This window comes from Mustelus asterias, chromosome 19 (genome assembly GCF_964213995.1).
Source record: "Mustelus asterias chromosome 19, sMusAst1.hap1.1, whole genome shotgun sequence".
Lineage (NCBI taxonomy): Eukaryota > Metazoa > Chordata > Chondrichthyes > Carcharhiniformes > Triakidae > Mustelus > Mustelus asterias.
The window spans coordinates 42,538,051-42,560,580 of NC_135819.1; the positions used below are offsets into that span (position 1 = coordinate 42,538,051).

Below are 22,530 nucleotides of genomic sequence, written 5' to 3' on the forward strand. Positions count from 1 at the left end.
ATAAAGCTGTACCGCTGTTGAACCTGACTCTGAGCCCGAAGTGGTCGTGTTCGCCCACTCGCGCTAACACCGACTTATTGACTACAGTTCAGCCTTCAACACCATTATTCATCTCCAAACTCCAGGGCTGGGCCTCGGCTCCTCCCTCTGCGACCGGATCCTGAACGTCCTAACTCACAGACTACAATCAGTAAGGATAGACAACAACACCACCTCCACGATCATCCTCAACACCAGCCCCCTACTATACTCCTTATACACCTATGACTGTGGGGCCAAATTCCTCTCCAATTCGATTTTCAAGTTTGCTGACGATACTACCGTAGTGGGTCGGATCTCAAACAATGACGAGATGAAGTACAGGAATGAGATAGAGAATCTGGTGAACAATAATCTCTCCCTCAATGTCAACAAAATGAAGGAGATCATCAATTTCAGGAAGTATAAAGGAAAACATGCCCGTCTACATCAATGGGGACGAAGTAGAAAGGGTCAACAGCTTCAAGTTTTTAGGTGTCCAGAACACCAACAACCTGTCCTGGTCTCCACATGGCGACTCTATAGTTAAGAAAGCCCACTCTACTTTCCCAGAAGATTAAGGAAATTGGCATGTCAGTTACGACTCTCACCAACTTTTACAGATGCACCATAGAAAGCATTCTTTCTGGCTGTATCACAGCTTGGTATGGCTCCTGCTCTGCCCAAGACTGCAAGAAACTACGAAGGGTCGTGAATGTAGCCCAAACCATCACGCAAACCAGCCTCCCATCCATTGACTCTGTCTGCACTTTCTGCTGCCTCAGCAAAGCAGCCAGCAAAATTAAGGACCCCACGCACCCTGGACATTCTCTCTTCCACCTCCTTCCATTGGGAAAAAGATACAAAAAGTTTGAGGTCACGTACCAACTGACTCAAGAACAGCTTCTTCCCTGCTGCTGTCAGGCTTTTGAATGGACTTGCCTTACATTAAGTTGATCTTTCTCTACACCCTAGCTATGATTGTAACACTACATTCTGCACTCTCTCGTTTCCTTCTCTATGAATGGTATGCTTTGTCGTATAACGCGCAAGAAACAATACTTCTCACTGTATGCCAATACATGACAATAATAAATTAAATCAAAAATAGAATAGGCACCAGTGGCAAAGGATGCATTCAAAAATTTGGCAACGGCCATTTCAGTGCTCTAAGGCGGTGAGACGGACCAGTCTTCAAAAAAAAAAGTGCTCATAGCTGGAAAGTGACAACATTTTAATGGCACTGAACTACTTTCACTTGTAAAAAAGGAGTGATTAATCAAGTGGTCCTGGAGCAGAGAGAGCCAATAAAGAAAGGGGTTGAGTGGCGAGGTGATCAATATAGTAAGTAGCAAGTCTCTTCGACAAGATGAATATTTGAGAATGAGCCAATGAAGAATGTTGCTCCAGCTGCTATTGTAGGATTTAGGGTCACATAAAATAATGAACAAGCCTTGAGCGTGCAGCCACCGCATAAAATGGATAATTCTTAACAAATTTTGTTAGGAAATGTTGAAATTGAAGATCTAAGGAACTCAACAGTAACATTGTAAATTCAGTACTGTATTATGTATAAGCCAACTCTGAAATAAGCTCAGAAGCCAGTTTATTTTACAATATCTATAATTAATCTTCACAAATGGAAGTTTCAACTTAAGCTTATCCAATTGTTTAGAAATGGCTGATCTCACACAACATAAGATTGATGGTCACACTTTTGATAATTCTTCACCCTGGTTAGTAGAAAACAAAAATAAATCTGATACGAGTGGCTAGGTTTCATTCTAAAGCTGTAAACTATGTTGATCAGGATTTCCGATCTGAAGTTTTTTTTAATGCTCACCACTTCAAAGCAATAGCAATAGTCAAAACAACCTCAAACTAACTAAATGAACTGAAAGAATGCTTCATCTAAAACAACCGCAGAAAGATAACACTCCAAGCTTTTATCAGTGAAATCAATAAACGCATACATCACCCGATATGAAACTAGAACAAAGGCTTTTCCCTCTTCAATCTTTTTCTTTTGGAAACCACAAATTTCTGAGTTCCGGTTTGGAAGAAATCTGTTGCTGTATGATACCTTAAATTGACCAACATATGTACCTTGACCGTGAACATTCAACTTCAGGAGGAATCATTGTCAAACCCAAATCTTACCCCTGCCAATATGTCAGAATGAGCTTTTGGATAGTTATTAAGACCAAGAACCCTGGACATCCAAGACCAATTAAACTTCCATGAGATTTGCTCAACTTAGCAGAGCACTGTGACCAAATCCAGGACCTTGATCGATTATTAGTGGCATACAACAGGTCTCATAATTTAGCACATTTTAAACCCAAATGATTCAATTCTATTTTCTTTTTTCGCTGGTTTGCACTGTTTGAATTTCGTAGACAGAATCTTATCTGCATTAGCCACATAAATACTGTGGCTACAAAACCAGGTCAGAGGCTAGGAATCCTGAACTTAGTAACTCACCTCCTGACTCCCCAAAGCTTGTTCGCATCTTCAAGCCGCAAGTCAGGAGTGTGATGGAATACTCCCCCACTTGCTTGGATGAATGCAGCTCCAACAACATTCAAGATGCAGGACACCATCCAGAACAAAGTAGCCTGCTTGAGTAGACATCAAGGCTGTATTTGATCAAGTGTGGCTTCAAAGAGCACTTTCAAATCTGAAGTCAATAGGAATCAAGGGGAAAACTTTTCATTGGTTGAAGTCATACCTGGCACAAAAGGAGTACAGTTTGTGGTTGTTGGAGATCAATCATCTCAGCCACAGGACATCATGACAGGGGTTCCTCAGGTAAGTGTCCTAGGCCCAACCATCTTCAGCGGCTTCATCAGCGACCTTCCTTCCATCATGTCAGAAATGGGGATGCTCACGGATGATTGCACAATGTTCAGCATAATTTGCGACTCCTCAGATATTGAAGCAGTCCATGTCCAAACGCAACAAGACTTGAGCAATATTCAGGCTTGGATTGACAAGTGGCAGGTAACAATGCCACACAAGTGCCAAGCGATGGCCATCTCCAACGAGAGAGAATCTAACCAGGGTGCCTTTACAGTCAATGGCATTACCATCACTGAATCCCCACTGTCTAAATCCTGGGGGTTATCACTTACCAGGAGCTGAACTAGAGTAGCCATGTATATACCATGGCTACAAGAACAAGTCAGAAGTTAGGAAGCCTGCAGTTACCAATTCACCTTCTGATTCCCCAAAGCCTAGTCAGGCGTGTGGTGGAATTCTTTCCACTTACCTGAATGAGTGCAGCTCAAGAAGCTTGACACCATCAAGGACAAAGCAGCCTGCTTGATTGGCACCCCACCCACAACAATTGCTCCCTCCACCATCAGCAAACAATAGCAGCTGTGTGTACCATTTACAAGACGCACTGTAGGAACTCACCAAGGCTTCTGAGGCAGCATCTTCCAAACACACGATTGCTACCGTCTAGAAGGATAAGAGCAACAGATACATGGGAACTCCACCACCTGGAAGTTTCCCTCAAAGTCACTCACTATTCTGACTTGGAACTATAATCACCATTCCTTCACTGTTGATGGGTCAAAATCCTGGAACTCCCTCCCTAAACAGCACTGTGGTTGTAACGACACCACATGGACTGCAGCAGTGCAAAAGAGCAGCTCACCATCACCTTCTCAAGGGCAATTAGAAATGGGCAAATATGTACTGACCTAGCCAATGAAGCCCAAATTCCTTGAATTAATAATGCACCTCTCTTTCCATAACCTACAAACTTTGATTCCGGGTATATTTAGTTATGTTTTCTGCCCTGCATGCAAGTTTGTATATCACAACTAATTTTAGTTGCTCTTGTCTGCATTTGGCGATTGGATAACCATAAATGCGCATGGTGGTCCAGATGGAATCTTTCTAATGTTTTGGAGAAAAACACAATCTTTATTGATTTGAACTCTAGCCTTCTCTTAACACAACTCTGCATCCTTATCAAATAAAATACGTATTTTGTTTCCCAAAAGTGCAATTTACTATGTCAAATGAAAGCAACCACTAACAATGAACAGCCCTGGATAAAGATGCGTTTTCCAGAGCAGAATAGAGTCTTGCCCTTTTTCATTATTGAGATCATTATATGGTCGGTATAAGGGCTTCTATTGAATAGATTGTACATGCAGTAGCGAAACTCATCCATCTAACCAGTGAGCTTGAAAGTGATCAAGACTGGATTTTGTATATAGATTAAGTAGTACTTTCCAGGTAACGATACAGATGTTGAATTTGACCATTGATTTAAAGCGAGCAAACATTTATCTTAAACATTGTGTTTTCATTACGTACCTCAAAAGAGCATGGTTTTAAACCAACATGCTGTGGCCAAATGCCATTTAATTTGACTTCATACAAAGACTGGTTGCTGTACTTCTGAATGCTAAGCAAGCACGCCTTATCTGTCTGCCCTTGCTTGTCCTTAGCAAATGTTAAATAATAATGGCTTCTCAGAATTGATAACCATATATTTGCTTACTCCATCAACTCTACAGTTTTATGGTAAATTATGTAAAGTTGAGCATCTTGCAAACCCAGCAGATTAATGATTCAAGAAGCCACACACATCCGGGTTTAATGCAATCAATCTGTTATTTTAGAGGGCAGGGAAAGGAGGATACTTTACACACATGCTCCTGCCTTTCACTCAGATCACTAACCTACTCCATGCAATAGATAGCTTTTCAAAGAGCACAGATTCTGTAAAAAGTACAGGCAACCATTTACAGTTTCCTAAAAATACAAGTAAATGCAATCATAAGAATGCTTTATATTGCTGCGGGTTTTTTCATTGTCTAGCATGCAAATGTCAAACATTAAACTTGTGTACACGAAAACAGTCACTTAATAATCTAAATGACTTTGAAAGTTTAACTAATTTACATTGAGAATATAATTGCTTCCACGAAGGGGAAATGAGAGGAAAAATCTGGGGTCTGACACCGAGGAAGAGGGGTCTGAAAGATCAACTGGAAAGTGACAAACATCGTGCATCAGCCTTATCCCCTGAGTCAGAAGATTCCTAGTTCAACATGTTGAAGTTGCCCATCAGAGACTTAAGCACATAATCTACGCTGACATTTAGTGCAGCAATTAAGGGGGGGCTGCACTATCAGGAGTTTACAAGATTGAGTGGCATGGACAGAGTGGATAGTCAGATGCTCTTTCCTAGGGTAGAAAAGTCGAGTACTAGGGGACATAGGTTTAAGATGCATAGGGAAAAGTTCAAAGATGTGTGAGGCAAGTTTTTTTTTTATAAACAGAGGGTGGTGAATGTCTGGAATGCACTGCCCAGGGAGGTGATGGGAGCAGGCACGATAGCGACATTTAAGGGGCAACTAGACAAATACATGAATAGGATAGGAATGGAAGGATACGGACTCCATAAGTGCATACGGTTTTAGTTTAGGCAGACATCATGATTGGCACAGGTTTAGAGGGCCGAATGGCCTGTTCCTGCGCTGCACTATACTTTTCTTTGTTGCCACCTTTCCCATGTTAAACTGAGGTCCAGTCTAATACCCTACTCACTGTTAGCAGTCCCAACGTAGATAAGCTAATAAACACAAATAATAAATTTTTTAAATGCTCAAAAAATCCCTTGTTCAGAGTACCATCAGATACTAGAGAAAAAGTATTCTCATCGCATTTACGACAGACTTGTTTTCTTCTTTCTAAGAAAGAGTATCTACCCATATAATTCATAGCCTTGCATCTTTAGCGCTACATAATTCCAAACAATGAAATATTTAGGGCAAAAAGTCTCCGACTAAATAATGCAATACTCATTTGTTAAGCCAACCAGATTGGTTACCTGAGTAATTAGAACTGGAGCAAAAAGGTTTAATCACTTTGCAAATGTGACCAGTAACAACAAAACAGCTATATTTGCAAATCAGCACATACAAGCGTGACCAAACAGGTCAACTCAAGAACACTGTACTCCAATACATTAAAATAATTCTTAAAAGCACTATTCATAAGGCATGTTTTGTTTGGACAAATGTTTCTAAGAATTTTCTCCCACATAAACTGCCCATCTAAATTGAAGCCTACAGCCTGAATTAAAGGCATTGTTTGGAAGAAGGTCTCCTGTGTCAAACAGAAAACTGATATTTCCAACAGAGAACAATGTACTTTGATGGTGAGCTTGCTGATGACTATTGAAGTCAGTCAGGCCTAGATGATGGCAATTGGCCACCTGTTCAAGGTCTGGTCGTTGGAGACTCAGTGGGAAAAATAATCATGTGTTTGCTGCAAAGACAACAATTAAGCAAGAAATGCAACCTCTCCACAGGAAACAGGAGGGAAGGAAACAAATTAAAAATTGGCATAGGACAAGGAAAGAACAATGAAAAGAAAAAATCTAGGAAGGAGGCATACACAGCAAATTCCTCATATGTGGGGGTTTGAGAAAACACATCTGCGGCAGGGTGTAAATAATTAACAGCACAAGGTGCTGGGGAAACAAAAAGTTACATGCATACAAGTTCTCCCCAACCTCAACTCTGCCTAGTGAGAATTAAATATTGTTGCATTAAATATACTTGTAAGATCTGTATCTTGCAGCCTTAGGAATGTAGCATCATCTTGTCAGTCAGGTGATGATCACTATCAGTAAACTATCCAAGTTCTGCTGACAAGATAACTGCTGTCTTATGATAGGAGGATGCTATAGCAAGCTTCAGGATTCACACTTCAGAGTCCTGGATTATCCCCAAGAAATATCAAGCAATTTTTAATTGCCGTTTACAACAATAGCACGTCTCTACGTTTCGGATGGGCTGGGACTACGTCCACTAGAGTTTAGAAGATTGAGGGGCGGTATTATTGAAACACAAGATTCTGAGGGGAGGTGACAGGGTGGATGTTGAAAGTATATTTCTTTTTATGGGAGAGACTAAAACGACAGAACACAGTTAAAAATAAGAGGTCGTCCATTTAAGACAGAAATTAGAAGAATTTATTTTTTCCTCAGGGGGTCATGATTTTTTGGATCTCTCTTCCCCAGAGCGCAGTGTAGGCAGGGTCAATTAATATTTTAAGGCAGACGTAGGTACTCTTGACCAACAAGGGAGTCAAAGGTTATCAGTGGGGAGGTGGAATGCAAGCTGAGGCCACAATCAGGTTAGCCATGGTCTTGTGGAATAGTGGAGCAGTCTCAAGGAGCCGAATGGTCCATTCCTGCCTCTCATTCATATGTATGTTCATCAGGTTGTCCCTTGTTCATCTACCCAAATCATTTTTGAGATAAACACAAAAAACTACTGCCTATTGAATTTGTCTTTTTGCCCAACTGGCAAAATTCAAAACATTAACAAAACAGTGCTTTAGATCATGCAGGATGGATTAGCCAAGAGAAACTTTAGTCTTTCCAGTTGAAATTTATTTAGCAAGTCCCATGATGCCTTGTACCTCAGCTTCTGCTTAGAACAGTGAATACATTATTCCTTGCTGAACAACACATGTGCCGACATCTTCATTTCAAGTAACTGCTGCCACCCTGTTACTGACACAGCCAGTCACAAAATAATCCACATGAAGCCAAACCAAGAAGCTAACAAAATTTGACAAAACAGAAACTACATGTCATTTTCTAGGTTCCATTACTTACATTTGGAACATGATTTTTTAGCATCTGCAGTTAATCAAATATTTATTTCTCTGCTGTTAACCCCTTAAATTACTGCAAGCAACTTCCCAAAATAATTTAAACGCTTGGAACTACAATTATACAAATGTTTACACATCCTTTCATCCCAATTCCAAATTATTCAAAATTTAATTTTAGCACCAAATTCACACTTGCATTTTAGTTACATTGTTTAATTAAAATAATTGGATAATTCAACTTATTTACAAGCAAAAACTAAATCATAAGCATATTGTATTTTTTGTAAACTGAATTTCCTGTTCTCATGAAAATCAACACAAACTTGAGAAACAGCATCTCATCTTTTATTCACCACTTTTACAGCTTTCACCTTAAGTTTGCGAAGTTTCTATTTTAACCATCAGTCCCATTTCCTCTCATCGCTGGCAAGAGAATGGTTGCACAACAGCCAATCGGAATGGAGATAATGGGTGGAATTTTACAAGATTTTTTCTAAGTGTCCAGCTAGTCTGAAAATGGGAGAGTTCCAGATCTGTTTTTTGGGCGGGTTTTCACGCCCAATCTTGTGCCCTCTGTCTCTAAAAAGGTGGGCTAGTCAGTTTCTAGCCAGAGAGGCTGTGGGCCAGATAGTCTGTCGAGGGAGGTATTGCGCATGTGCAGACCTCTGATACTGCACATGCGCATTAACAGTAGCAGGAGGTCTGATAACCAGAGATTTGTCAGGGCCCTGCTACTGCAGGCAGCCTCAACTGGCTCCTCCCTCCATACCACCAATTGCATGCAGAGTGGCAGCAGGGCCCCCTCCCCATTGGCCCGAGATGCAGCCCTGTTCCGCCTCCCAGAGTGATTGCAGCACCCCCTCCCTCCCCCCCCATCGCTTGCATGCAGAGTGGCAACGCCCCCCCCCACCCCACTGACCCACCCCCAGCACTGCTTCCACAGGCCCTGCCCCCGGCACTGCCCAAGGGGCACCCCTATCTTGCACTCAGCCTCCCCAGAGGGTCTCAATGACTTCCGGTCCCACTGGCGAGGCCAACATGACTGTTCCCTGTTCATGGGGAGCAAGTGTTCTCCTTGCCAGACAGAACCTCTTCCGAAGAAGCCATAAAGGCAAGCGAGCCCGGACGATTGAGCGCCAGGCTCACTAAACACATTGAAATCAACATTTAGACAAATTAATCAGCCTCTCGCCTATTTCCGGCAAGAGGCTGACCACGCTGGAAATCTGGGTGTTGTAAAATTGTGACAGGCGTGGAAACCGGCGCCATTCGCACTAGCCGCTTTACGCTGATTTTACGACATTCTCCCATCATAAAACGGGCATGAAGAGGTTGTAAAATTCCACCCAATGTGTGCTGGGGTTAGGGTGTGAATCCCTTATCAGTACATGACCAGCAGGGTGGTTCGGACCCCTGGGGTCTACCAGCCTTTCTTCCATGTTCCTCATCCATAGGAGCCTTCTGCTCTTTGTTGGAGTTTTAATGCTTCCTTCCTTCACTATAAAGACTTACATCCCTTTTTAGGGTGTTGACTTCTCACAACCCCTTTTTTTTGTGAATCATTCTGGTCCTCCACTCCACCCCAATCTCCATCTTCTGTCCTTTTCCAGTCCTGTTTCTCCTGGTTCTGTAGTTCCGAAAAGAATTGTCTTGAACATCTTCCAGTTCTGATGGAAGATCTTCTATTTTAAACATAACTGCTTCTACCTCATGTTGCTTCACCTGATTATTTCCAGAAATTTCTGTTTTTGCCAGTTATATTTCAGTTGGTTCATAGCAAAATAGAATGGGACTATTTTGAGGTGATCTTGCACCAAATGCAGTTAGTTATAGCTAGTACCAGGCAGCTGCAAGAGAAACAAAGGATAAAATCACATCTTGCTTTCATCAATCGCACCAAGGTCTTTGACCATATAGCAGAGGTGTCTATTTAAGCTACGAGAGAAAATAAGCTGCCTGCTAATGCTGCTCAACCTGATATCTTTCCTTGTCACAATGGACAAGGTCAGCTTTCACGGGGCAACATTGGAACCCTTTGAAATCTGCAGTAGAGACAAGCAGTCTAGATTCTAGCACCATCACTCTTTGGCATATTCTCCTCTTTGTTGCTGTCATTGACCGCCACTTCAACAACAGAACTGGTCTACTTGCATGCCAGAATACTTGGAAAGCTGTTCAGCCTCACTTACTTGAGATCCAAGACAAAAGATGCTTCATATGCCCTCATCAATAGCTGCGCTATGCTGACAATGAGCACTAACATTCCATACTGAAGAACACCTGTAAGCAACAGATGGACAAACTTTCATTTGTTGGACAATCAGAATCAGGAAGACAAATGTCATGGTCCAGGACGTTGCTATACCACCATCCATCAGCATTGACAATGAGGCAATGGTGACTATGGACAGCTTCAAATACCTAGGCCTGACCATCAGCTGCAATCTCTCACTGGATACTGACATCAACTTTAGCATTGCAAAAGCTGCAGCTGTTACGTTCAAGCTGAGTAAGAGGGTGGAACATCAGCCACCTGACTGGAAACACCAAACTGCGAGTCCAACAAGCCAGCATGCTCAGTGCACCCCTACATTGTAGTGGGACGTGGACAACATGAGCACAAGACAAGACTGAACAGTTTCCACCTTGGCTGTCTGAGACCTACCCTTGGCATCTTTTGGCTGGTTGAGTCCTGGAACATGCCAATTCCACATCAGCTCACTTTCATTGCTGGGTTGTGTTGGCTTGGCCATGCTCAGTGGATGGACGACGGCCCTATACCTAATGACCTCTTGTACATTGAACTCATCCTGAGTCAGAACCTGCGACCTGCAAGAAAGATATGGAGATGGTGGCCGCTGACAACGGAAAGAAAGTCACTAACAGTCTTGACTTCTGGAGGTTGAATATTTGACGGGGCCATTGGAAGGAGAAGAGAAATGGAAAGCTCAGCTGACTGAGAAGAGGGCCCAGAGAAAATAAAGGTCAGGAAATCCTGCAACACCTCAACCCACTGATTTCCTCTACAGCAAATGTGGCAAAGATTGCCATGCCAACGAGGGGCTCCTGAGTCACACCAGATGTTTGACAAGAGTTGACCACCACAGCATAAACCATCATCCCATGAGATGGAAAGCTGCTAAAATCTTGGTTTTAACTTTAGCCAAAAATAGATTAACACAATAAATTAAGACACGTGTTGAAAATTGGCTGTTGAGTGAAGAATCCGTAGTAGGACTGCTTCACATATTCAAACAAGACCACGTTCACTATGTCCCTGGAGACAAAACTTTGCAGCTCCTCAATGATAATACATGCATTTATCAGCACTTTAGCAGAAAAGTCATCAGTTGATTATCTGCAAACAAAATCATCTGGTAGTTACAGATGAGGACGGTCAAACTATGTAATTCTCCCATGAAAATAAATTTCCCCATCACAAACCCCAATTGTTTCTTAAATCCTGCCAGGATTTCCATCTTCATGCCTCTATCTGAAAGTCTATTCCATATTCTGATGCACTTATAAACAATTTTCTGCCAGCAAATCTAAATTTGTTAAAATGTGTTTGAACTGGGGTCCTCTAGTTACACTGTTGAAATTTTTCTTGCATTTCTTTAAACATATGCCCCTAGATGATGGTACCACTGTTTTTGTTGGGCAGACTGGAGATAATTTGTTCTTACTCAGACCTCTGACACAAGGGATCAGCCAGTTTCCAGTGCTGCAATGTCTTACTTGTGCCTAAGTGACCAGATCTGGATGCCGTATTCAAAGTTGACAGAAGCATTGTGTAGTTTGATCACTGCTTCATTGAACTTGTAGCCTGTTGTTCAGACTATGTAGTTCAGTGTATTGTTGGTCATGTTAATCGCTGCTCTATATCGGCTGGACATGATCAGTGTTTACTTTGCAAGGATTCAGATCTCTTTCAACTTCATCTTTAGCTATTTCAGCACAATGCATGCAGTATTGAGTTCCTATTTTTCCTTCCTGTGTTTTATAATTTGCTTTCAGTAATCTATTGTTGGTCTAATCACATATTTTTCAACTTACTTTACAATTTGAGCTGGCTCATTCAACTATCCCTCCAAATTTGGTACCATCTACAAATCTGACGACTTTTCACCAAGTTGCTGACATCAAATCGTTTAGTTTAATTAGAATTAGCACTAAGCTCTGGGGCAAACTCCTCCGATCTTTCACTTACATCTTCAAATGTTCAAAATAAGTTGCTGATCAAACATAATCTTCTAATGCGTATTGATTGTTCACTAGACTGCACACGTATTCTTCAAATTTACAACTGATGATCAATTTCTTGGAATGGAATAGAGTTAAAATGCATCTGCAGCCTGCGTGTACTTCAAAGAGGGCAGCACAAAATGAAAAAGAGGAAACAAACGGGTGAAGGGTTGAACAAAGAAATATTGTGCTAGCTGTGACATTTTACTGAAACTTATTGGAAGTTGTTGCCCCATAATCTTGCACTAGTATCACAAAACACTGCAACACGAAAAGAATTTAATGCAACACGGCATAAAAATTTCTGGGAACTGTCATAGAAAAGTTAAATTTCAACTTCAAATATTATACTTAAACTAAAGCACTTAAGTAACAAGTCACAAGAAACAGCCTTGATCTATTGATACAAGTCAACCAACTTTCTTCCTTGTTATTTTGCCAGATACCAGCAAGTGGAGGTGGCAAACAGTTTTTAAGTTTATTTATTATTGTCACAAGGCGGCTTACATTAACATTGCAATTAAGTTACTGTGAAAATCCTCTAGTTGCCACACTCCAGCGTCTGTTTGGGTACATTGAGGGAGAATTTAGCACAGCCAATGAACCTAACCAGCATGTCTTTCGGACTGTGGGAGGAAACCGGAGTGCCCGGAGGAAACCCACGTGGACATGGGGAGAACATGCAAACTCCACACAGACAGTGACCCAAGCCGGGAACCGAACCTGGGTCCCTGGCGTTGTGAGGCAGCAGCGCTAACCTCTGTGCCACCATGCCGCTCGAGGAGTGTTAATTGGAGAATGCAAATTTAAAATCATAAAATTAATCTGTTTTACTGCCACAATCTTAATTCAAGAGATGAATGAAAATGTATTTCCATTTTAGAATTCAATATACGAGTCATATTACATTATTTTAGGAGCAAAATACAAAAACTATGGCATTCAATTCACTGCAACCCATATTAACAGCCAACAAGCAATTGAAGGCAGTTTAAGTTCCCACATAAAGCTGAGGTCTTCATGTATATTTTGACTTCTTGATTCACTGTTTTCAAAATTTGATTTTTGCCAATCTTGTGTAATTGAAAATATGTGGAGGGTGGAGCAGGGGGAATAAAATCAGGTTTCGCTTTCTATGTTTTTGCAGTTTGTGTTCTTTTAAACTCTTAAAAAATGTAAACAGTATTCAAAAAAAGAGACAATTTTTCATTTAAAAGTAGCATTGAAAATTCTGCAAGAATTATGAAAGTAGAATGATAAGCTAGCAATCTAATCAAGAACGAGATAGCTTTAGTAAATTGCTTGATATTTATCTCCTTTTCCACAATCCCTTGATTAGTTAATTGTTTACCAATTAGAAATCTATCCTCTTCAGGGAATTTACCTTTAGCTGCTTTCTGCTCTCATCTACTTTTAAAAAAACAGCTCAATGAATTTTGCTTTTTTCTTCAATTATTTCCATCGACTATATCCAGGTAGTCTGAATGCATCTGATCTGCACATTCAGATTAAAATGACACGTGACAATGATACATCAATCCAAAATAACTGTTGCACACCATCTACCCCTTGACACCACATCCTCTCAATCCATTTACTTAAAAGCTCATTGCTATTCTATGCATGAGAAATTTATTTAAAAGTCAACCAAAGAAACATCACAAGAGCTACATATTTAACCACCAAAGTGTTTGGCGAAAAATCAGTGAATTTAGGGTTAACCAAGTATTCAAATTACTAGTTTTCTAGTGAGTATTTTTGTTCAATTTGACTTTCACATGCATTATCAGAAAATGAATTAGCAGAATTCATCTGAAACAGCTCTTCTTTTAAACCTCCAAAGCAATAACTCTTCAGTGACCACCAGGAATATTAATCCAGCTTCTAGAAATGAGAAAAAAAATAAAGAAAAAAACAGTATAAAAATCAGTGCAACTCAATTCACTGGCATGACCATTTTTGGATTTTAGTTTTCGATCCAAAAATTCAAATGTTTCGATTTGTGGACAAATTACTTTTGTAGCTTTGAAATCAGAAACAAATTGGAAATAATACAATTTTTTTTAAAAATCAGGAATTTTCAGGGAATCAAACCTATGTTCCCAGCAGCAGTCTCCCAGTTCATGCAACAACCACAAAAATAACTGCCTTGCTCTCCAAAAGACATTACTTGCTCTCTTGTTCGAGCAACTAAGCTTACTAGGTGGCTCCATTTTTCCCAACATTTAGCCACAACCTTCTCCAAAACCTCATTAAAATAGTCACAGAAAAATGCCTCAAACAGCTTCCCCCCCCCCCCCCCGCATTCATAACTCCCCTCTTCCCATTTTAGGATTAAAGGCCAGTTTTCATAGTTTGAGCCAATCTCTACTGCCATTGACTTTAAACAGAAGATACTCTTTTCATCTTCTGCCAAAATAGTTACAACACATATCTTTGTAACTTGTGTACTCTTAATGGCTTCCACTCCAGAGACACAAGTGGTACAATACTGACAAACTAACCCATATAAGAAACTGCTGGAACAATGCTCCGCAAAGGTAGGTGGTACGGAAAGGTCTGCATAACTAAAACCATGATGCAAGCACAATCTGAAGTGTAGTAACTGGGAATCAAACAGTGTAGACTATCAACACTCAGGATTTGACGGACGTACAAACTCATCAACAGTATGAGAACTCTTTGGATAAAATTCTGCCAGTGACACATAGATAGGCAGTATTATAAGCAGCACAGGTGCAAACATAAAATTACAAAAAGGAGAGATGACAGAAAATAGGGCTTATATTCTCAGTAATTTATAAGGCTATGGTTAAATCTTGATTAGGGAAAAGAAATCCAGACAATCCTTAAAAACTAAAAGCTTCCTAGTTATCTGAGAAGCAGTAGCAAATTTGTACTGCAGAAGCCATTTGGTGTCATGTACACGTTGTCAACGTAGATTGTAAATAACAAATGGAATATTTTATATTGTGGTAATTTGCACTTGGTTTGTGGAAGGAATGAGCTTTAGGGGCTAAATTCGAAAAGGGGTGATTTGAACAGTTTCAAGATTAAATAGGGAACAAATAGTTTCTCTCTATCGACCCTATTTTCACTGACAGGGAAGTCTCAGACTAGGGAATTATTGCCCAAAAATGAGAGTTGGACCTTAACACTTGGACATGTAAAGGGTGACAGAAGTTTGGAATGTCCACAAACAGCAGTTGATGGTAGGTCAATTTTGAATGAGATTAATAGATTCCTATGAACCAAAGATATTGAGGGATATACGGTCAAGGCAGAAATATGGAGTTAAGTCCCAGATCAACCATAATCTTGCAACGGCAGATCAGATGTGAGGTGCTAATTGGCCTACTCCTATGAACAGAGGCTATTTGGGAACAGCTCACCAGTAAAGCAAATGTCTTCCATCTGTTCTCTTATTACAAACCAGGCTCTGTTGCAATAAGTTCCTGATGGGTTTAAATAATCCTAAAACACAAAGACTAGTTATGGTTATGGAATTAAACAAAACTGCTCCTAACCAAGTGAAAGTGATTTTCTTCGTGCTACTTCCAATTTAGCACACTCCACCTGTTGCTCATGGCACGGTCTCTTTTATGTTGAGGAAACCCGATGCAGGCTGGATGACCACTTTGCAGGACACCTCCATTCAGTCCATTAGTGTAACCCCAAGCTTCCAGTCGCCTATTATTTTAATTTTCCACCTTGCTTCCTCGCTGACATTTCTGCCCAATGTGTTCCAATGAAGCTCAACCCAAGACTCCAAACAGCACCTCAACTGGGCACTTTACAACCTTCTGGGCTCAACAGTGATGTTCGGCAATTATAGATGATGTCTGTCCCTATTGTGTTTTGGGTATTTTTATTACTTTATTTTTCCCACTCTAGGTTTACTCATATTTCCATTGCTATCTTGCCAATCACACCTCAAGACAGATCTTTTGTTTCTTTACTTGTACCATAAGCGATTCCTTTGAAATTGCACCACGATTCATTTCATTATTTAATCTCTCCTGTCTCCCACACTATCACAGACCTTCCCTTTAGTTTTTTTCTGCCCCTACCCCCACCCACACTTTAATTTGATCAAAACCTACAGTATTACATCTCAAACATTTCCCAGTTGACAAAAACATTGTAGGCCTGGAAAATCAGCCATTTCTCTCACCACAGATACTGCTAGAACTGCTGAGCGTTTCCAGCAAGTTCTGTTCTTTACTCTCAGCACTTTTTGTTTGCTAAATTCAGAAGATAAACATGAATGTCTTAGTCCAAACAGTATCAACATTATGAATACTGTGATGCCATCGAAAGACCTTGTATCCAATGAGTCAATAAAAGTTTTCAGTGCACAGGGTGAATGGAGCTATGCTACTTAAAGATAGAAATACCAGACTTGCTAACAGCCGGTGGGCAAATTGTTTTGATATCAGGAATAAATATGCATAATGAATGAAGCATATACTTAATATTTACCAAAGAAATTATATACACTAGTTTGCTGAGATAAAATGTTACAAGTACAATACATTCTATTTACCACATTACTGACTGTCCTGCAGGACACAACCATTTCACTGCAGAAGCATTGATGATTACATTATACAAGGGAACAGAGCACAAATAACACTGCAAAATTGCTTCCTTGAACAGACCACAAACCTTGTTAACATTGACTAACTCAAATTCACCAGCTACTGATAAATGCAAACCACAAAGTAGCATACTCTCCCACAGAGAAAGCCACAACAGCTAAATATTCCAACCCCAATTTAAAATGATTATTTCTTAAACTTTCTCCTGCAGTATTTTAAAGCTTAAATCTTGCATTATTAGGAAAAAAATCCAGACAGTCCTTAAAAATTATACTTCCTAGCTATCATCTTAGAAGCAGCAGCAAATTTGTATTTCAGAAGCAATTTGGTGTCATGCACACGTTGTCAACATAGATTGTAAATAACAAATGGAATATTTTACATTCGGGTAGTTTGCACTTGGTTGGTGGAAGGAATGAGCTTTAAGGGCTAAATGACCTTTCTTATTCCAAGCATGTTTACATTCAGATCATTTGGACTTGACAACACCCTAAATGTTTTTGTTGCCATGGTCTCAAACAGGTTCATCAATGTCTGATGCTTTAATCACATTGCTAGGGCAGCCACATTCTTAATACTAAAAACCAAAGATCAAAGTCTCATTTTTGTTTTATGTACAAATACACAAATACTAGTCCTGTTGTGTAGGAAAAAGAAAACCATACCAAAAAAATAGGCCATTAAATGATCAAATGTTACATTTAGAAGCAAACCATAAACAACGTCAAAACAAAAATAAGGTGTGTAGGCTAAGCAGACTGATTTTTGTACATGTTGCATTAACTATTTCTGCAGTCTACAAAGAACTCTCAGCATTCTAGCAAACATATACCTCATAACAGCTGTGATGTACACATCTTGGTAGTGCTCAAATGGGGAATACTCGCGCAAAATTCGTATTTGGAATTGAGTGAGTTGGTCAAGTGATTCCATTCAGTTCAAACATGCAATGAAAGCCATGGGTAATAATTCTAAAGTAACAGCTATAAATACTCAGATTGAGAAAGTTCATTTGACAGCTAAATTATCAGGTGCCATGAGTTTTAGGGCTGCATTGGGTACTTTGCAGTCAGCTTACTAGTGAATTAAAACTATTAAGTACAAAAGCACTTTGGCAGAGATCACCTACACAGTAAGGGACCACATTGAGAGTCATATTATATTAAGAGTTAGTGCAAATGATGTTGATGCATCTTTTTTGCTTCTAAAGATGTTTGAAACAGGTGTTTGCACTTTACATACTAAACAAATTATTTGGAGTTCATATGTCAGTCCATGACATAATCAATAAGCAAATTTCCGTGCCCGTTGGGCACCACAGGGACTGGGGTGCAATATAGACCCCGATAATCACATTATGATTTGATGTTTTAAGTTTCCTTTGCACTTCTGTTCGGGCTGTTCCCCCTCCTTTTGGGGAGCCGCTCCTTTTACTTTATCCCCGAGTTAATTTGAGTTGGTTTATTTGGTTTGCCTATAAGAGGAATCAATAAGCAAATTGACATTTTATGTTCAATGATCAGATCTTGCTCCAATTAGATACTGAACAAGTAAAGGAACACTGGTCCAAATGAAACACAAGGACTGCTCAAGGCAGTGATTAGTGATGGCAATCGCAAATAAGAATATCTAGAATCAAGAAAAGCAAATATAATAGTCATAGTCTGTATTGTGGTCATATATGGCAGGCACAGAAGAAACATTTATACAGTTGCTTTAACACAGCATAGCATCCAAGACACTATAAAGGAGCATTACATAGAATCTGACACTGAGCCACATAAGGAGATATTTGCAGAGGCAAGCAGAAGCTTCACTAAAAAGGCAATGCTTTAATGAGCATTTTAAAAGGGTAAGGGGCATTTTTAGGGCTGAGATAGACCTTAAGGCTTGCTTCCGATGGTAGAAGAGGGGCTTGCAAAAGGCGGTGCTCAGTGATCTGAGTGCTGCGTGGCTGGAGGAGGTCACAGAGATAGGGAGTGTCAAGGCCATGGAGGAATTGAAAAACAAATATGATTTTTTTTAAAGAGTCATTGTTAGTCCAGGAGCCAACACAAATCAGTGAAATTAGGGTGACAGGTGAATATGACTTTGTGCAAGTTGTGATAACGGCAGCACAGCTTTAGATGAGATCAAGCTCTGGTGTGTAAAAAATGGAAAGCTGATGGAAACAGTGCATTTGAATAATTAAGTCTGGAGGTAACAAAGAAACAGATGATGGTTTCAGCAAATTAGTTTTGAGACGGGCAATGACAGGCGACGCTATGGAGGTGGAATAAGCAGTTTCGATGATCGAGTGGATCAGGTCTAGAGTTCATTTCTGGGTCAAAAAGGCCACCAAGGCTGTAAATGGTCTTGTTCTGACAGTGTCAAGGGAGAGTAATGAGAGTCGTGGCTGGGGTATGGACTGAAGAAAATGGCTTCCGTCTCCCAATATTTAGTGGAAGACATGTCTACTCATCCAGTACTGGATTTGGAACGAACAAAAGTGACAAATCAAAAGCAGTCGAGTGTTTGGCAGAGATGGTTTGGTGAGGTAGAGCTACATGTCATCAGGGCACAGGCAGACACTGGCATGCTTTTTGGATGATACGGAAGGACAACGTGTAGACAGACACCTATTTCCTTTACACAAAAACAGTGCATGGCATATCTATAATCATATGCCACTTGGGGAACAGTGTAATAGCCCTGTATGCAAGATAGAGAGGAAAAACTGTGGAAAATGATTGTTCGTGCACTAAGCGACCCTGACACAGCAATTTCAAATTTAAGTCTGACCAGCATATAACAGGAACTTTTGAATGCACACTGCAGAAACGAAATAGGAAATGTTGATCCTGCAGTCGTCTTTAATGATGTGGATTTAAAATTAGAAATGTACGCAGCAATACCGCCTGCCTGAAAGGTCAGCAGAAAAGATCGGATCTTTGTGGAGGAAAATGTGGTGTCTGTAAATTGTAGGCAGTTCAAGAAGAATAAAGCGGCCGCCGCCCCTCACCTTACAGCTACCCGGACAGAGCAGTCATCCTGACCAGGCGCCGCCATTGCACCGTATCCGATCCCAAGCGAGTCCAGGGGATTAAAGCCTCTTGCAGCCGAGGTCGAGCTTCGGAGCGGCTCCTGTCGGTGCACCGAGTCCTCCCCCCACCTCCTCGGCTACCTGTAGATGCAGCCCAGCCGAGCAAGAGCCATGGGGAGGCTGAAGCTAAATGCGGCAACGGCTGCGGGAGGGGAGGAGGCTTCACTCACTCCGCCCCCTCAGCCCTCACTTTCCCTTGGCCGCTTGGCCCGGCTCCAGGCCGCCACAGCCACCTCGGCCTGTGCTGGTGTCGCAATGCACCGCTGAGACGGAGCGGCAGGTGGGAGGCTGGGCGGAGCGGGCCTGGGGGGACCCGGGGTGGGCTCTCTCACTGACTATTGTCCGCCCTTCACCGGCTCCGCTGTCCTCGGGAGAGAAAAGCAGCGTCAGCGCGACATCAGCCACAGCCTCTCCTGCTGCCCCTCTCCCGCTGCGAGGCCGGGGGGGGGGGGGGGCCTTCGAGCGACAACCCAAGCTTGTTTGTGGGGCACCGAGGTGAAAGCGAAGCCGGTTGGAAATGTCAACAGAGCGGGTAGTGGGTGGCAGAGAGAAAACACAATTAACCGATCCCCCCTCCCGGGCAGAGGGGCGGGGACACAGCGGACTGGCCAAATCCGCGGATTGACAGCCCGCCTGGCCAATCGGGAACGCTGGCTGTTTTGTGACGTCTGAAAGGAGGAGCTCACCTGGCAGGTGTGGGCGGGGCTCTCACCTTCCACCCCATTCACCACAAACACCTGGACAAGGCGGGGCTCTCATCTTCCACCCCTGTTTACTTCAAACACCTGAACAAGGCAGGGCTGACACCTTCCATTCCTGTCCACCACAAACACCTGAACAAGGCAGGGCCCTCACCTGCCATCCTTGTCCAACACAAAGATCTGGACTAGGCAGGGCTGTCATCTTCCATCCCTATTCAACACAAACACCTGAACAAGGCAGGGCTGTCACCTTCCATCCTTATTCAACACAGGTACCTGAAAAAGGTAGGGCTGGCATCTTCCATCCCTGTTCAACACTGGTACACAGTAAGAAGTCTCACAACACCAGGTTAAAGTCCAACAGATTTATTTGGTAGCAAATACCATAAGCTTTCGGAGCACTGCTCCTTCGTCAGATGGAGTGGAAATGTGCTCTCAAACAGTGCACAGACACAGAAATAATCAAGTTACAGAATACTAAATACACATCTCTTTAACCTGTGTTTCATGCTCCCTCCACCCACATTGTATCTTTAAGACCTGGCTGGCTATAGGGATTCGCATTCTAATTAGTATTCTGTAACTTGATTTCTGTGTCTCTGTGCACTGTTTGAGAGCACATTTCCACTCCATCTGACGAAGGAGCAGCGCTCTGAAAGCTTATGGTATTTGCTACCAAATAAACCTGTTGGACTTTAACCTGGTGTTGAGACTTCTTACTGTGTTCACCCCAGTCCAACACCGGCATCTCTACATCAACACTGGTACGACAGCAAGGCAGCAATGCCAGCAGTCAGTGTTCTGAACTCAATCACAGAAATTCACTTCACAGAAGCCATTCAGCCTGTTGTTCAACAGATACCTGGACAAGGCAGGACTGTCTTCATCATCCATTTCTGTTCAACACAGGCAGCTGGACAACACAAATCTCTCATCGTCCATCGCTTTTTAAAACAGGTGCCTGGACAAGGCAGAGTTCTCATCTTCCATCCCTGTTTGACACATGCACTTGGACAAGGCAGGACTATCTTCACCTTCCATCTCTGTTCAACACTGGCATCTGGGCAAGTCTATCATCTATCCAGGTTCAACACTGGCACCAGAGCAAGGTAGCAATGCCAGCAAAGCAATCAGTGTTCTGAACTCAATTCACTTCACAGAGGCCATTCAGCCCACTGTGTCTGTGCTGGCCAAAAGAGAGATACCAAGCCAAATTCAACTTTCCAGCCAATCATGCATTTTCCTGTACACTTTGATCCAACAGCTTTATTCCTGGTTGTGGAAGGTGGCATGGCTTTTTATTGGAATCTGTTCTGGTGTGGATGCACCTATGGTGTTGGGACACACTACGTATTATTTGTGAGAAGGGGAAAAGGAACCAGGTGGAAGTTCCATTAACTGTAACTAAATTATTTTTGAACTCCCTTCCCTGTTCAACTATTTCCTTGTCTGTCATAAAATTAGACTTGGAAGGCAAAATAGTGGGAACTGTTTGAAACAAGAGTAAGCATATGAAATACCACAAGTGAGAAACTCAGTTTTGTGGAGAAATTCCAAGGAAGAGTTGTAGATGTTTAGATTAAGAATTTCAGAATTTGAGACATAGGCAGTAGAAAGCATAGCTGTCATTGGCAGAGCAAAGAAAATCAAGGATGTGCAAGATACACATTGGTGGGACATCAAAGGGGGCTATGCAACTGCCTCTTAATTGCAGTCCACATCTGATTAAGAGAAATATGATTCTCCATTTCCTATAAACTGACAAATATTCAACCAGTTGAAATACACTAGTTTTAAAATGTTTCACCTTAGTATATTGTGGGTTCAACCTTCACTTCACAGACTTGAGCACATGATACAAGCTGACACTTCCAATACACAACTGAGATAGTTAAATTGTGGCTCAATCTTCCTTCTGAGATGGACAGAAATTCCCTTTGGCACTACTCAAAAAAGTGGGTTGGGAGTTCCCCTTGTGCCCTGGCTAATATTTACCCATAACAACAACACACCAATATCTCATTGCTGTCTGTGGAACCATGTGGTGTTCATGTTGCCCGAGTTTCTGTACATTACAATAGTGATGACTTCAGAAGTACATCTCCGACTATCAAGCATTTGGGATATGCTGAAGCCATGAAAGGCGCCTTATAAATGTATGTCCTTTTTGCTTTTATTTACTTCAAAGGTTACAACGCTTTCTTTATAGTAAAAATTATGGAAAATG

General features: G+C 41.5%; 1 protein-coding gene across 2 annotated transcripts in view; it reads right to left on the reverse strand.

Annotated features, from left to right (window-relative positions):
* Nucleotides 1–20,187, reverse strand: part of kif21a (kinesin family member 21A) — a 159,722-nt gene extending 139,535 nt beyond the window's left edge. For both annotated transcript variants that reach the window (XM_078235391.1, XM_078235390.1), the window contains exon 1: nt 19,522–20,187. In XM_078235391.1, coding sequence (XP_078091517.1) covers nt 19,522–19,568 — 47 coding nt within the window. In that variant the 5' untranslated portion in view covers nt 19,569–20,187. The remainder of the gene's footprint in view (nt 1–19,521) is intronic.
* Nucleotides 20,188–22,530: the final 2,343 nt, after the last annotated feature.